Source organism: Acanthopagrus latus, chromosome 21, assembly GCF_904848185.1.
Source record: "Acanthopagrus latus isolate v.2019 chromosome 21, fAcaLat1.1, whole genome shotgun sequence".
Classification (NCBI taxonomy): domain Eukaryota; kingdom Metazoa; phylum Chordata; class Actinopteri; order Spariformes; family Sparidae; genus Acanthopagrus; species Acanthopagrus latus.
The window spans coordinates 26297849-26312363 of NC_051059.1; the positions used below are offsets into that span (position 1 = coordinate 26297849).

Here is a 14515-nt window from a genome sequence, read left to right on the forward strand (position 1 = left end):
AGATGTAATGAAACATTAAGTTTTAACTACAAACTAAACTCTCAGGACTCTTTTTTCTGTGTGGCTCTGTGCTTCTATAAATTCAGAGTCAGATTGCAGAGCTAAGTCAGTTTCTATCAGTCGGTCGGTTTCTATTTCTATCACACGGCAGCTTCAGCCGAGCCGTCGATCGGCAGCGGCGGCCTTATCTGTGAGCCGCAGGGGCTGATGGGAGCTCTGAGGACCTGTTAGAAACCACGTGGCCCTCGTCTGATCTGGCAGCTCGTCCTGGTTTGGCCTCAGCTGCGTCAGAGCGCCACTTCTCCCCAGGTTCACCAGAGGAAACACCACTGCACAAAATGCTTTTCCTCCCAGCTGCTGCTCTGTGCTGTCTGTGTTCAGGTGAGTGTTTCCAGCCAATCAGGAGCCAACAAAGTCCACCTGGAACAAACACTGTCACACTCACCTTCATCTATCTGTCTGCTTCTCTACAGCGCTGGTTGCCATGGCAGCACAGGTGATTCAGGACGATTTAACATTGACCAGGAGAGTTGATGGAGACGTCTCCTTCAGCTGTCGAACTTACCAGTGTGACTACACCGATGTGTTCTGGTTCCAAAAGAAAGACACATTCACAAGGATTATACTTATTGAAATGACCGATTGTAGTGTAAAGTCTAGGTTCAATCATCCTCAGAAAAATGATTTCTCAGCTGTGAAAAATCAGAACGGCTGTGAGTTGGAGATCAAGAAAGTTAAACTCATTCATTCAGCCACCTACTACTGCTCCTGTTATAAGAGTGATCCCACAGTGAGAAATGATCTGAGCAGCCTGAACAAAAACCAACAGATGAACAGACGTCAAACAGTGTTTGTGACAGGAAGAGAGCAGTAAACCACAGCCCAGGTTCACATGTTTCACCTCCATCTCAGCCACAGTCACAAACACACTGAACTGAGGGATTTATTTCATATTCTATTTATTTATATGTTGATCAGATATTCCAGCAGGTTTATTGTTGTTTCACACAGAGAGGAAAAAGGAGACAAACACAAACACAATGAGAAAATAAAGAGGAAAATAATTCAATTACAAACTCAAACATAATCCAGATGAATCAGTAAAACAACAAACATACTTCAGAATATTTCAATAAAATGATATCAAACAGAATCAAATATTTACAGCCCAACGTCCTGCTGCTGAATAAAGTCCATCCGTCCCTCACAACACTAATGTGCTCTGAATGAAAACACTTCCAGCAGCACTTGTTGTTTAACACCTTTCAGCACATTTCACCACATCATTTCACTTCAGGACATTTTAAAAGACAAATATTGGATACATGTCAGCTCAGGACTTTGTCTTTCTCGCAGCAGCTCATTAGGATGCTCATCTTGTTGGACACATTTCCATCAGTTTCCTGTGGATGTCTCTGCTTCCCAGAGGATGTGTTATGTTTGGTTACAAGAGTGTACACCCAAAGCAGACACTGAGGCAGGAGTTGAGCACAGGGTAATTTATTGACTTCACGTGGAACTAGCAGGTGATAATGTGGAAAGTCCCAGACTAAGTCCCTGTCTTGTGTCAGCAGCTCTGGCGAGCGGCAAGCTCCGCCCAGCTTCTCAGGCACCTCTGCAGTTCACTGAAAGACAGGGGCCTGAGCTACGAGACATGACATATAGCGGTAAGGTAAGGTAAGGTATACAGGTAAGGATGCGGGCATCTTGAATGGGGTTGATTATTCTATCTACCTCAAATCGGCAAACAAAGTGTTCTCCCCATGCAGCTGATTTCTCAGCTCCATACTGGGAGGAAAACAACACCTTTTGTCCCAGATGGTACTGGGGAGCAGGGACATGGTGATGATCTGCCAGCTGCTGACTGTGCCAGGTGGAATGGGTGATGAAATCACAGGCTGACCTCCAAACCAAACTGATTGATATTATCTTGGACAGAAGAAACAGTGATCTTGAGGTTTCTGGACGGCAACACATTCTGGCCTTTAATTCAACTAAGTTTAAATATAACCTGTTCCTCCTCCTTGTGTGAGGTAGGGAATGCAGACAATACGGGGCTCACAGCTCCAAGAGACCTTGGAGCCAGCATTCAGCTGTGTGTGGGTCAAAGGTTAGCAGGGGACAAGGCCACTATAGGGACTAAAATGGAGCCTGACTCCTGTGTCAGATGGAGAATGATATCTAAACACATACATCTCCAGAAAAGGATAGAGGGCTCATTTAGATAATTTAGGAGTACAAGACTGAAGGAGTGACAGTAACAGATTTAGTCATTTATGGGAGATAGACCACCTCCTTTTCTAGTTGATTGGATAGATGGACATTCAACCCACCAGAGTGACCAATTAGGAGTAAGCAGGTACCGCCCAAGGGACTTTAAGAAGGATCCCATGAGTAGAGACTGGGGGTGGCATTTTGGTAGATCTCCTGAGATCGAAGGCGGTAGGAGTTCTGATAGGGCAGAGGGCAAAGCGTTTGGCATTACTTTGCCCTAGATTGGAGAACACCAGATGTGTGGCCACACTCTGTTTGGATGCTAGGCTATCTGAAGTCTGTTTTAATAAAGATTGCTCTATCATTCCACCCAGCCTTGCCTCCGCAGAATTCTTTTATCAACCTACTACACGCCGACACCTTTGAGGAAGACAGCCCAGAAACTACAATCTCACCCTCCTGGACGGAGAGAAGATGCAGTTCATAGGTGGGAGTTTCTTTTTTTAAGTATTTATTTTGGCCTTTTATGGCTTTATTTGATAGTTCAGCTAAAGAGGTGACAGGAAATAGGATGAGAGAGAGGTACGTGGGACGCCCACTCTACCAACTGAGCTAAACGGCGCCCTGCGGACGGAAGTTTGACCAAGGGGATGTAGCAAACCATCTTGGAGAAACAGTCCACAATGGTGAGAATGACGGTGTGTCCATCTGAGAGAGAAAGACCAGTGACAAAATCCTTTGTGGGACCTGGGACAACTGGGAACAGGCAGAGGCCTGAGGAGACCAGTGGGGGAGTGATGGGATGACTTGCTCTGGGCATACACAACACAGGCTGCCCCAAACTCAACCATGTCCTGAGCTTGGCCAGGCCACCAGAAGTGCTGGTGAAGGAATTACAGTGACCGCTGGGCTCCAGGTGAACCTGGATGTATGGCACCACTGTAACACCTGGGACCTCCCCTAGTATGAAGAGGCGATTCGATGTACCTATACCAGGGTCAGGGTGACTGTGTTGGACCTCTTGGACTGTGCTCTTGATTTCCCAGGTGGCTGCTCTAGCGTTTCAGGGGAAAGGCACGATGGGCTTGGGGTCACGCGCATTGTCAGATGTAATGAAATGTATATAAAGTTACACACAATTGAATCAGGCCTTTGAAGCAGTTTTAAGCACTTCCCACCATTCAAAACATTAACAGTTGAATAAGCTAACATGACCTGAACTAGAGACGACAACACCTGGCTGTAACCTGTCACAGTCGTCCATTTTCTGTGTTGGGTTTGTGCTGCGCTGTTTTTGTTTTTTTCTGTGCTTGTTGTCCTTTCAGAGGTGCTCTGAGAGGCTCGTGGGGTTTTCCCCTCAGCGGAGCTGCTGACACACACACACCTGCATCAGGTTGGCAATCAGCACCAGCTGATAAGCTCTGGTCTACACTCTACTGTTACGACCTGGCTCGTGGGGAATAGGCTGATTTGGTTTACCTGCAAGTTGGCACACATGACAGCCACGGCAGAACTTAGCTACATCTGATTTCAATCCGGGCCAAAAGAAATGTTTTAGAATTGTCACTCCTAAATGTCCAGACCATTGGCTTTCATGTGCTATGGTCAAAACATGAAATAAATAGAAATAAAAGACATCATTTTCACTCTTCCTCACACGAGCACGTGTGATGGCACAGGTGGGAAACACAGTGGACGGTAGCTGAGCTACTGGAGATGATTCATCACCCATCGGTGAATCTAACACTTCCAGTGCAGGGTTGACTTTACCTCTGGCAATGTCGTTACCCATCAATAGAACGTTCGACTGGATTGGCAACTCGAAACAGACAGCGTCAGGAGAAAGTCCAGTAACTAATTTAGATTGGATGTGGACACTATGTGCTGCTCGAGGAAGATATCCCATTTCAATGCCGCGTAATATTGAGCCATGACCGCTGGCTGATTGTTCAGAAAATGGAAGCACTGTGGCCAGAATAACGGACTGAGAGCAACCTGTGTCTCTCACGACATGCTTAGAGTGCTGGTCAGCAGGCTCCTCTGTGAGAGAAATAAGTGTGTTGAAAACAACGTCAATATCTCACTGCTTGTCACACTCAGAGATTACACAAGACTCAGCTTTAATCAACCCTACACCTTTAGGCTGGGAAACACGAGCAGATTGCTCCTTGTTTTTAAGGACCAAACAGATAGAGATTATATGATCTGTCTGGTGACAGTAGAAGCACTTCCGCTCTGCACTCTGGGCAGACTAGGAAATGAAGGAGCAGAAACAGGGTTACAGGGTGTGTTATGAGGAGGGGTGTTACGGCGTGACCCCTCAACGGGACCTGAGGAGAAAGTAGCCTAGTGTGTTGACACATACTCATCCGCTAAGACTGCCACTTCAGACAAGGCACTTGCTTTCTGCTCATTGAGATACACTACAATGTGCTCGGGCAAACATTTCTTAAAATCCTCTACCAGAATTAACTCCCTCACTGAGTTAAAGTCATTAACTTTACAAATAGTGCTCCATTTATCAAAAAAGTACTCCCTTCTTTCTAGCAAACTCAACATAAGTTTGACTCTGAGCTTTCCTCTGACCTCTAAATTTCTGCCTATACGCTTCAGGGACTAACTCGTAAGCATGAAGAATTGCAGTCTTCACAGCACCATAACTCAAACTGTCTCCTAAGGAGAGGGCAGCAATGGCATCTTGGGCTTTTCCATGAATTTTACGCTTAAGTTATAGTGACCACACCTCAGCCGGCCACTGCAATGTAGCCGAAATACACTCAAAAACACCAAAATAGGAGTCCACTTCAGTCTCACGAAACACAGGTGCTAAAGCAATATGCTTACTAAAATCAAATGCTGTTTTACCAACATAAGTGGAGATGGTGGAAAAAGGTATCATACCTGAACCAGCAGGTGCGCCTCGAGTCTCAAGCTCAAGCTTCCGCAGCCTCACAGCTTTGTCAGCCTCAATCTCCAGCTTTTTTACTTCCAGCTGAAGATGGAACTGTGCCTGCCTTTCACGATCCTTTTCCTGGGTTTCCAACTGGAGATGGGCAAGGTGGACCTTCAGTCAGGCCTCGTCTCCAGAGCCAGTACTGATCGCAAGGGATGGATCATAGCGAGGAAGTGTGAATGGTGTTTCATCCACCCACCTGCCTCGACTTCCACCCTGGAGGCTGTTTGTGTCTCACGGCTTTGGTCCTCCTCAGCTGGAGCTGGGATGCCAACAACAATGGCAGCAGATTCAGTTTGCTCAGGTCCTACAATCACTCCTTGTTCCACCAACTTATCAATTACTAGAGCTTTGTGCTCCCTTTTCAATGGGTGTTTAGTGAAAGTGATTCCGAAGTGGATTGCAATTTGGCCTAACTCATCCTTCCGACAGCTATCTATATGATTCAAGGTAGGATTGGCTACAAAGTACTTCAAATCAAATCGCTCAGCCACAGTGCACACTTACCCAGCTGCACTCCCTTACAAATTGTCAAACAATCAATCAACCAATGGAAATGCTCTGCCAACAAATAACTTGCACTGGGACCTCAATTAAGAGTGATCCCGGATGAGCCCCCATTTTTTTTTTCATGGGGAAAAAGTAAGAAACATGAACCAGAATGTTTCTGGTAAAATTGCAAGTTATTTATTTGCAGGGTGTACAAAAGGAACATGCTTTTGGATGCTGCTTAACTCAAGAAATAGATTGGTTGGTGTCAGTTAACCCCACTAAGATCCGTGCCCAATTTCCTTACCACAGTCCACAGATTAAGGTAACACAAGAAACACAAAGATTTCACACTTGTGGATTACTAACTAAAGCTCCTACAGAAGTAAACACATTTACCACAGGGGAGCACAACACATGCAAGGCCAGTTGATCAAAGGGCCAAATCATAACTGAGAGCAGCTATTTAAACAGAGTGATGGTCTGGAGGGCGGTTGATGGTTGGGGGAGATTACCAGACGCCGTACCGATCAGATACACATACCCAGATAACGGAGGAGGCCGTATCACCTGCTTAGAGATGATTTTGTCAGTACTGAGAAGTACATGGCCCCTGCTTGTGCTAATCTCTTTAAGAGTTTTCCCATGTTGTTTTTTGTGCCCGTCTCAAAGAGATCTAACTCACTTTTGCTTTTTGCCCTCAGTAATCTACCTTGTTTCCATCTACCAGTGGCTCTGATTCCAGTTACCAGGCCTTCAGCATCTCTGAAGCCAACAGCCTTGTCCTGAGCCCAGGAGAAAATGTTACTGCTCAAAGCTTGCTCCTTTAGGGCTATGGAGCCGTAAAGGAGCTCAATGAGAGTTCTCATTTGAGTCTCGTTTTAGTCTTTTTTGGTCTCAAACATTTCTCATTTGTTCCTCCTAAAATTCCTTAGGAGCAATAGGTGGGAGTCAGTGATATGGTGCTGGGCTGCTGTAAAGAGTTCCACAAGGCAAGGCAAGTTTATTTGTATAGCACAATTCAGACACAAAGCAACTCACAGTGCTTTACTGGAGCACACAAATTACATTAAAAGACTGTAAAAATGTTTTTTGAAGACATTAAAATTGCATTCAATAACAAGTAAGAATACATCAAGAAACACACATTAAAACAAGTAGGCTAAAATAGAAAAGGTTTAAAAGAGACAAGAATAAATGTCACAATGCAGTTCAAAGAATTGAAATTGTTTCAGTTAAAAGCAGCGGCAAACAGAAAGGTCTTCAGTCTTTATTTAAAAGAGGTGAGAGTCGGAGCAGACCTGCAGTTCTCAGGGAATATGTTCCAGATATGTGGTTCATAATAACTGAATGCTGCTTCTCCAGTGTAAATGTCTAAGAACTGGAGTGATGTGATCTACTTTTTTGGTTTCTTGTTCAGATGCGAGCAGCAGCATTCTGAATCAGCTGCAGCTGTCTGATGGAGTTTTGGGAGAGTCCTGCAAAAACACTGTTAGAGTATTCGAGTCTGCTGAAGATAAATGCATGGACACGTTTCTCCAAATCCTGCAGAGACTGAAGTCCTTTTATCATGGATATATTCTTAAGTCTTAGTGTGGCTGCTGAGATTTAGGTCTGAGTCTATGATTACACTGAGGTTTGTGTCTTGGTTTGTAGTTTTATACACTACAGATTGAAGCAGAGATGGACAAAACACACCTCCTGCACCTGGTGCGGTGGCACTGACCGCTTGTCTAATTTTCTGAATTTTGGCAATGAAGAAGGATGCAAATTCATAACAGGCTTTGTTAGATAGAAGTTCAGAGGCTACTGGTACAGGAAGTTATGTTAGCCTGTTGACAGTAGCAAACAGGGCACAAGCATCATTATTGTTTTTGGTGATAATGTCTGAGAAGCGGGACTTCCTGGACCTTTTCAGTTCTTAAATTTGACATTCCTTTTTTCCATTCTGATGTTGCAGAGAAGAGACAGAAACATCCATAAACCACCCGCTTGCATTTGAGTAAGTCATTAAACCAATACTAACACCTCTTCCTTTTTTATGCATTCTAGTTTCACTTATGAAAGAGAAGTTTGGAGGGTGAAGTTTGTTATCCTGGTCAACAAAGTTTCAGTTTAAAACATGAACATGTTTTAATATGGCTAAACCAACTGTGCATTTTTTTTAAACAACAGTTTGCAATAAATGTAACAGATTGGAAGATTTAGTTAGACATTCATGCTTCTCAGCAAATTCACCACTTTATGCACTGTTGGCTAGTTTATCTACACCAATGCATCATATTCTATAAGAGTTTATTCAGCTGAAGAAGAAGAATGAGAATTTAGTCAACACATGAAGGAACACTTCATCCTTCAGTTTATCACAAACGTTCAACATCAACACATCTGGAGATTCATGGTTTTCACTGGACAGGAAGGTGATGAAAATCTGTAATCTGAAAGGTTAAAAGTAACTAAAGCTGTCAGACAAATGTGATCGAGTAAAAGGTCAAGTATTTGCCTCTGGGTAGAAGCATAAAGTAGCATCAAATGGAACTATTCAAGTAAAGTGAATCAGTGAGTCAGTGAGTCAGTGAATTTAAATTGAACATTACAACACTGCATTTATATCTCCTCAACGGTTGAACTGTAAATAGTTTTATTAATTGCACATTATCAGGCCCAGAGCCACTGTCCTTTAAAGCTCTAACATGTCGTTACCTTTACATCTAAAGGGGTCTTGAGGCTGAACTCATGAATATCAGCTGCCTTCATTTCCCTGAGTCACCTCAGACATCATCACAACAGTTGCCCCCCTGAGAGATTTGGCAGGAGCTGCCACTGGAGCTGGTGGAGCTGTCAGAGTCAGGAAAACAAGAGGTTACAGAACCACAGCCACAGGAGACTGATTCAGCACAGGAACTGGAGACAGCTGCAGCTCAGCTCAGACAGGTTGCTGCAGAACAGGAACAGAGGACTGCTGCAAGGCAGAGCAGGAGGCCGGCAGCTGGAGGTCTGGACGGGGATCAGGAAAGACCGCCGGTCCGGCTCTGGAGCCAGTCTGCTGACCTGCAGACAAGGAAGCAGGAACAGGTGTCGACTGGGCCGCAAACTGAGGACCAGGAACTGGTGGACCTGCTGGTGGAGCTAGATAACAAGTCAGAATCAACCAAGTCAATGAATGAAGTTCATCCTCTGGGGACCAAGAATGTCTGTAGAAAATGTCATGTCAGTCCATCCATCCATCCTTTGGTCCAGGTCCAATCCATGTGGACTAAAGTAGTGGAGCGACAGACATCAGCATCCACAGAGCAACACTGCTAGTGTGTCTAAAAAGACAATAAAAGAAGAGACAGTCATGTTGATATGAACATTAGAGAAACACATCATGGAGCTGAAACATGATCCTGCTTCATCATTTGGACTCGTTCACCTCAGCCGACACGTTCAACAGCACACAGGTTTTTGTATTACTCTGTCTCACTGTGGGGGAACACGTGGTATGGATACCTGATCTTTGGCTCTGGAACTAAACTGGTTGTAACAGGTAAGAATAAAGCTTCATTTTCCTTCAGTTGTTTTATTGAACAAGTGTAAAATGTGTTTTTAATGAGTTTCTGCTGCTTCAGGCTTTACATGTTAGTTTGTTGATAATTAGTAGAGAATTCTTGCAGCCGTGCAGCTATTGTTCCATAAAAAGGTTCATAACTCCTGAAAAGATGTTTAAATCTCACTGCACAGCTGAAGTTCTTCTTTATTTCTGCAGGAGATCAAACTGATTCATAGAGAAAAAGTTTGATATTGACAATGTTACAAATATACAGTATTTGATCCTCTCAGTAATTCAGCACCATCTCTTGTTTTAATGAAACATCATCATATATGATATTAAACATCATTTAATATATGTCAGTAAATATATTTGAAAAACATACAATTTTAAATAGGTTGTATAGGATCATTAATAATTCATTAATAAATGGTCAAATGTGTTTCATATAATGGTACAAATGTCTTTTAGTGTGAAATATATTTATACATGAAGACAAACACATACTGAACATGATGTTACAATAAATTTGATAAATGCACATAAATTTATATATTTCAAGATGTGATATCAGATGTTATATAATGTTACACGTATATGTGTTTCATGTTAATCTGATTTTAATGTAAATTAATTAATTAACAGTAAATAGTAGTAGTTAATAGTAAATGAAGCCTTGCACAATTTAAAAGTAAATATATTGTGTAAATGTATGATGGTAAATATTGTGTATATGACACTGCAGATATTATAATTCAACTGAGATGTGTTATATATTCATTTAATATTATATATCATGTTATGTTACAATAATTACATTTCTGATTTTAAATGTCAAACTGCATCAAGACATTGTATTTTATTTGATGGTACAAATGTCTTTAATTGTAAAATATATTTATACATGAAGACAAACACTGAAGATGGCATCACAATAAATATATAATAAAGAAACCATACTACAATATAAAAAAAACATTATATTTGATTAAAAAAAAACCCATTACAATAAGACATACAGTGGCACCTGAAACTATGTATTTTCTATGCTGATAGACTTTTAAATATTTTAAATATAATGATAAATATATTCACTAATAATTTAACATATCATTTAAACAATGAAAAATAATAATTCCAAACCTAATTTCAAATAAGTATCCAAATAAGTAAATGTATGCAGCACATGATGGTAAATATCGTGTACAACATACTGTTTTTAAAAAAACTTATCTCATCTTATGTTATTCGATATTGTATTCTAATTTATAACATAATATTAATTATGACATTTAATCACTAAATGTGATGATCAATAAATGATTACCTGTCTTCATCTTATATTACAGAGCATTTATTATTCAAATTGAACTTACCTGAACATTTCATTGTAATTGTGTATAAATGTTAAAATACTGAAAAACAAATTATTGATATTGTTGATAAACTGTTTTTCTTTAGCAGCTGGACTAAAGTACAGGATGTTAAATCTGTAATATGTTAGACATGTTGTAATCAACTAAAAAGTATTTTATGTGAATGTAAAAATAGATTTTATTATAAGATATATATTAGCATAATATTTAGAGAAGGTCTTAAATTTTGCAACAATCATTATCACAATTATATCATGTTTCATATAATTAAATCAACAAAGTTTTACCTTCTCTTATATTGAATAATGTCTTTATTCACACTAGTCATGTGAAAACATTTATTTGTAATTTAGGAAATTTAAGAACAACATGAAATTCAAGATGCATTTTTTAAAAATATTTATAATATGTGGTGGATGATGTAAACATTAAAATGTGAAAATGAAAATATGATGTTATATTATTATCAGTAAGAGTCATAATAATGATGAATGTGCAGATTGAAAGAAAGAAGTGCTGAACACATAATGTTGTTTGTCCCCATATAACATATGATGACATGACATGATGAGTGTGTTTGATGTGCAGGTGAATCCAGTCTATGTGTTGAACTTTGTGCTGTATTGATGAGTAGTTTAGTGATCAGAGTTCATGTAGTTTCCAGGATCACACTGAATGCAGTGCAGTGCTGGAAGCTGCTGTTGACTGTGTCAATGTGTGTCTGTGCTGCTTGTTGCTGCTGTCAAACTTCAGATGAGCAGGTAGTGAAGCCCGTGGTGAGCGTGTACCCAGCAGCATCCAGAGCCCACCTGGAGGGGAGGAGCTCCCTGCTGTGTGTGGCCTCAGCCATGTTTCCTCCTCTGGTCCGCTTCTCCTGGAAAAGACGAAAGGAGGATCAGGAGCAGTGGCTCCCTGCTGAGGGAGAGCAGCTGGAGCTCAGAGCGTCGGAACGCACCGCCGCCATCTTGCTGGTTGACGGGAACGCCACCTCCACGTATAAATACCACTGCTCCGTCCAGCACGAGTGGGGCACAGTGGAGGCCCCAACAGAACAAGGTGATGAAGGCTTGGTGACTGTGTTCAGCAGTGATTCAGCTTCATGTGGAGACGCTGTCAAAGAGAGCAGAGGAGCAGAGGACTGACATTTCTTTTGGCCTCTTTTCTGTTTCAGAGGTTCCAGCAGCTCCAGCAGCCTCCTGTCCTCCAGAGAGAGAGCCAGCAGACCTGCCAGCTCTGCAGCAAGCTGACTGTAAGATCACCTGCTGCCTCTCTGCATGGACAGCTCCAATGTTCTGCTGCAGTTAGGGCTGCAGATCAGTCTGTTCACTTTCTGCTCATCATTGAAGGAGTTAAACAGACACTCCCTGATTCTGTTAGAGTGTCCAACAGCACAACTAATCCCAGTGACAGAGCTTTCACTCCACACTCTGACAAATCACATGTTTTAGGGCCACTATATTACATTTTGGCCTTTGAGGCTGCTATAGAAACTTTGAGGATTATATCTTAAAGCTCCACTATAAATATTTCTATATGAAGAATGAATCTAATGACTGTGTGTGCAGTGAAAGGTGAAACTAACACTGTCTGTGTGTGTGTGTGTGTGTGTGTGTGTGTGTGTGTGTGTGTGTGTGTGTGTGTGTCAGTGTCCTTCCAGTCTCAGTGCAGGGTGAAGCTGCTCTGTGTGCTCTACACAGTGCTGATAGTGAAGAGTCTGGTGTACTGCTGTGGACTCTCTCTGCTGAGGATCCTCTGAAACAAGGGACCGTCCACCAGCTGCTCACATGCTGACTGACTGTTTCCTGCTCGCCTTTTCTCACCATCAGATCTCATCAGTTCGTCTCATTGATCACTTTGATCAGCAGTCACAAATGTCAATGTTCATGTTTTGTGGTTGGTTGTAAAATGAATCTTTTGATGCACAGGTTAGATTCAGTCATCCTACATATATAAATACATATATACACATATATATCTGCAGTGACTGAGTATAAATTCTGTGGTATAGTGTTATTTTCATTCTCTAGTTTATTTCCACTTTGAATTGTGACTTGTATAATAATAGAACATGAAGCTGAATCATTAGCTGTCTGCTAGATATTTGATTGTTTTAGTATTTTTCTCTTCTTGTCTTTCTTTTTAATACATTATGCAGAGTGTGGCAGCTTTGTTCAATTCTTTCACTGTAACATTCTCAATAAAGTGAAAAATCACAGTGTGTGTTTTAGAAACAGTTTGTTTTTATGGATTTCAGTTTGTCTTCAGAGCAAATCATCAGAAACTGAATCAACTTCATGGACCATGTATGTTGACGCCTACAAGTCATTTGACTCTGGTTGGAATTAGCTCTCAATATACTTTCACACCGCAGCAAGAACAAATGTAGAGGAAGGTGTGAATATTAGCATACAGCTAAACAAGGACAACAAAGCTAAAGAAAGAGAAGCAAACAGAAACATAGTGCTATTATATACAAGTCAGTAGGTGTGGCTGTGCCACCAGGTTCAGTGCTGAGCCCCTTTTATAATTGTGTCAGTGTGGATGTCAAACTCTACGCTGATGACACTGTTGTTTCCACACATGAACAAACAGCAGAGCGAGCTGCTTTCAAGCTACAACTGCTATAAAATGATCACACAGCAGCTTCATCAGTTGCCTTCCAAGTTGGTGTCAGGCTGCAGAAACTGTCAGTAAACTGTCACCTTTACAGAATCAATCAAACAGAATCAACAGATCTTTTATTTCAGCTTCTCAGCTCCCAGGTTTGTCTCCCAGGTGAATAAGACAGATGGAAGCTGAGACAGTGAGTACTGAGCGCTGTAACTGTTGTAACTGTCGTTGTGTTGTTCATGTGAAAAAGTGCAGCTAACGGTGAGGAGGCTGCAGAGCAGAAACCCACACAGCCCGTCTGCTGCAGGAAAGGAAGTGCTGGTTGGCTCTCAACAGTTTTTTTCTGAGTCCTAATAACCACTGAGAACAGATTCATATCTGCTGCTGTACACACTCATCAACTCCTCTCCCTCTCTGGACTGGTTTGTCTTTTCTCTTGTTGTCTGGAAGCCTTTTTTCCACTGAGCCCTCCACCCACACAAAGTTGAACTGAGCCCAGAAACCAACAGTGACCCCCCACCTGGAGCTCACGTCCATGAATATAATGAAGAACTACCTGTATTAGTATTTATTTTCCTTTAGCTTTATTCATTCAGAATATCAGACAAACAGCTGCGTCTTTATTTAATGTTTTCTGTAAAAGTTCTTTTCAGATGAAGCTCCAGTGAAAGTTCAGTGAAGCTCATCGCAGACCAACAAAAAAATGTTTCCTGTCTCCGTTCATAGTTTAATGTTATTTTTATCAGTTAAGCTATTTTTTTCCATGTCAGGCTTTATTTTTCATTTCCTCACATATTAAATCATCTTTGTCTCAATGTGTAGATTTCATTCCTTTTCAGTCAGTCAGCATTCTTTGGGGGAAACTTTGGGCTGTTTTCATTTATTTGTTGGATTTTGGACCTCTACATGGAGGAAGTAGAGAGCAGAACTCTGCGCTCCGTCCAGGGAACAGAACCAGATTCAGTGAAACGACAGAAATATAAGGGGACGTTTAAGGCTTCAGATCACAGTCGAGGAGTTTTGTGGATTTGTCCTTTTGTCTTTTCATCACAGCTGTTCAACAACAGATAACAGTCTGTGCTACTAAATTCACCACCAACCTGAATGTGTTGCTGCTCACATGAATGTGTGTTTCTATTTCTATCACATGGCAGCTTCAGCCGAGCCGTCGATCGGCAGCGGCGGCCTTATCTGTGAGCCGCAGGGGCTGATGGGAGCTCTGAGGATCTGTTAGAAACCACGTGGCCCTCGTCTGATCTGGCAGCTCGTCCTGGTTTGGCCTCAGCTGCGTCAGAGCGCCACTTCTCCCCAGGTTCACCAGAGGAAACACCACTGCACAAA

At 41.8% G+C, this 14515-nt stretch overlaps 1 protein-coding gene across 1 annotated transcript; it reads left to right on the forward strand.

Moving 5' to 3' along the window:
- Nucleotides 1-338: 338 nt before the first annotated feature.
- LOC119010681 (immunoglobulin lambda-1 light chain-like) lies at nt 339-12746 on the forward strand. The gene is made up of 6 exons (XM_037083038.1): nt 339-381; nt 474-788; nt 9144-9185; nt 11318-11620; nt 11736-11813; nt 12211-12746. The coding sequence occupies exons 1-6, from the start codon at nt 339-341 to the stop codon at nt 12318-12320; spliced, it is 891 nt and encodes a 296-aa protein (XP_036938933.1). The 3' UTR covers nt 12321-12746.
- Nucleotides 12747-14515: the final 1769 nt, after the last annotated feature.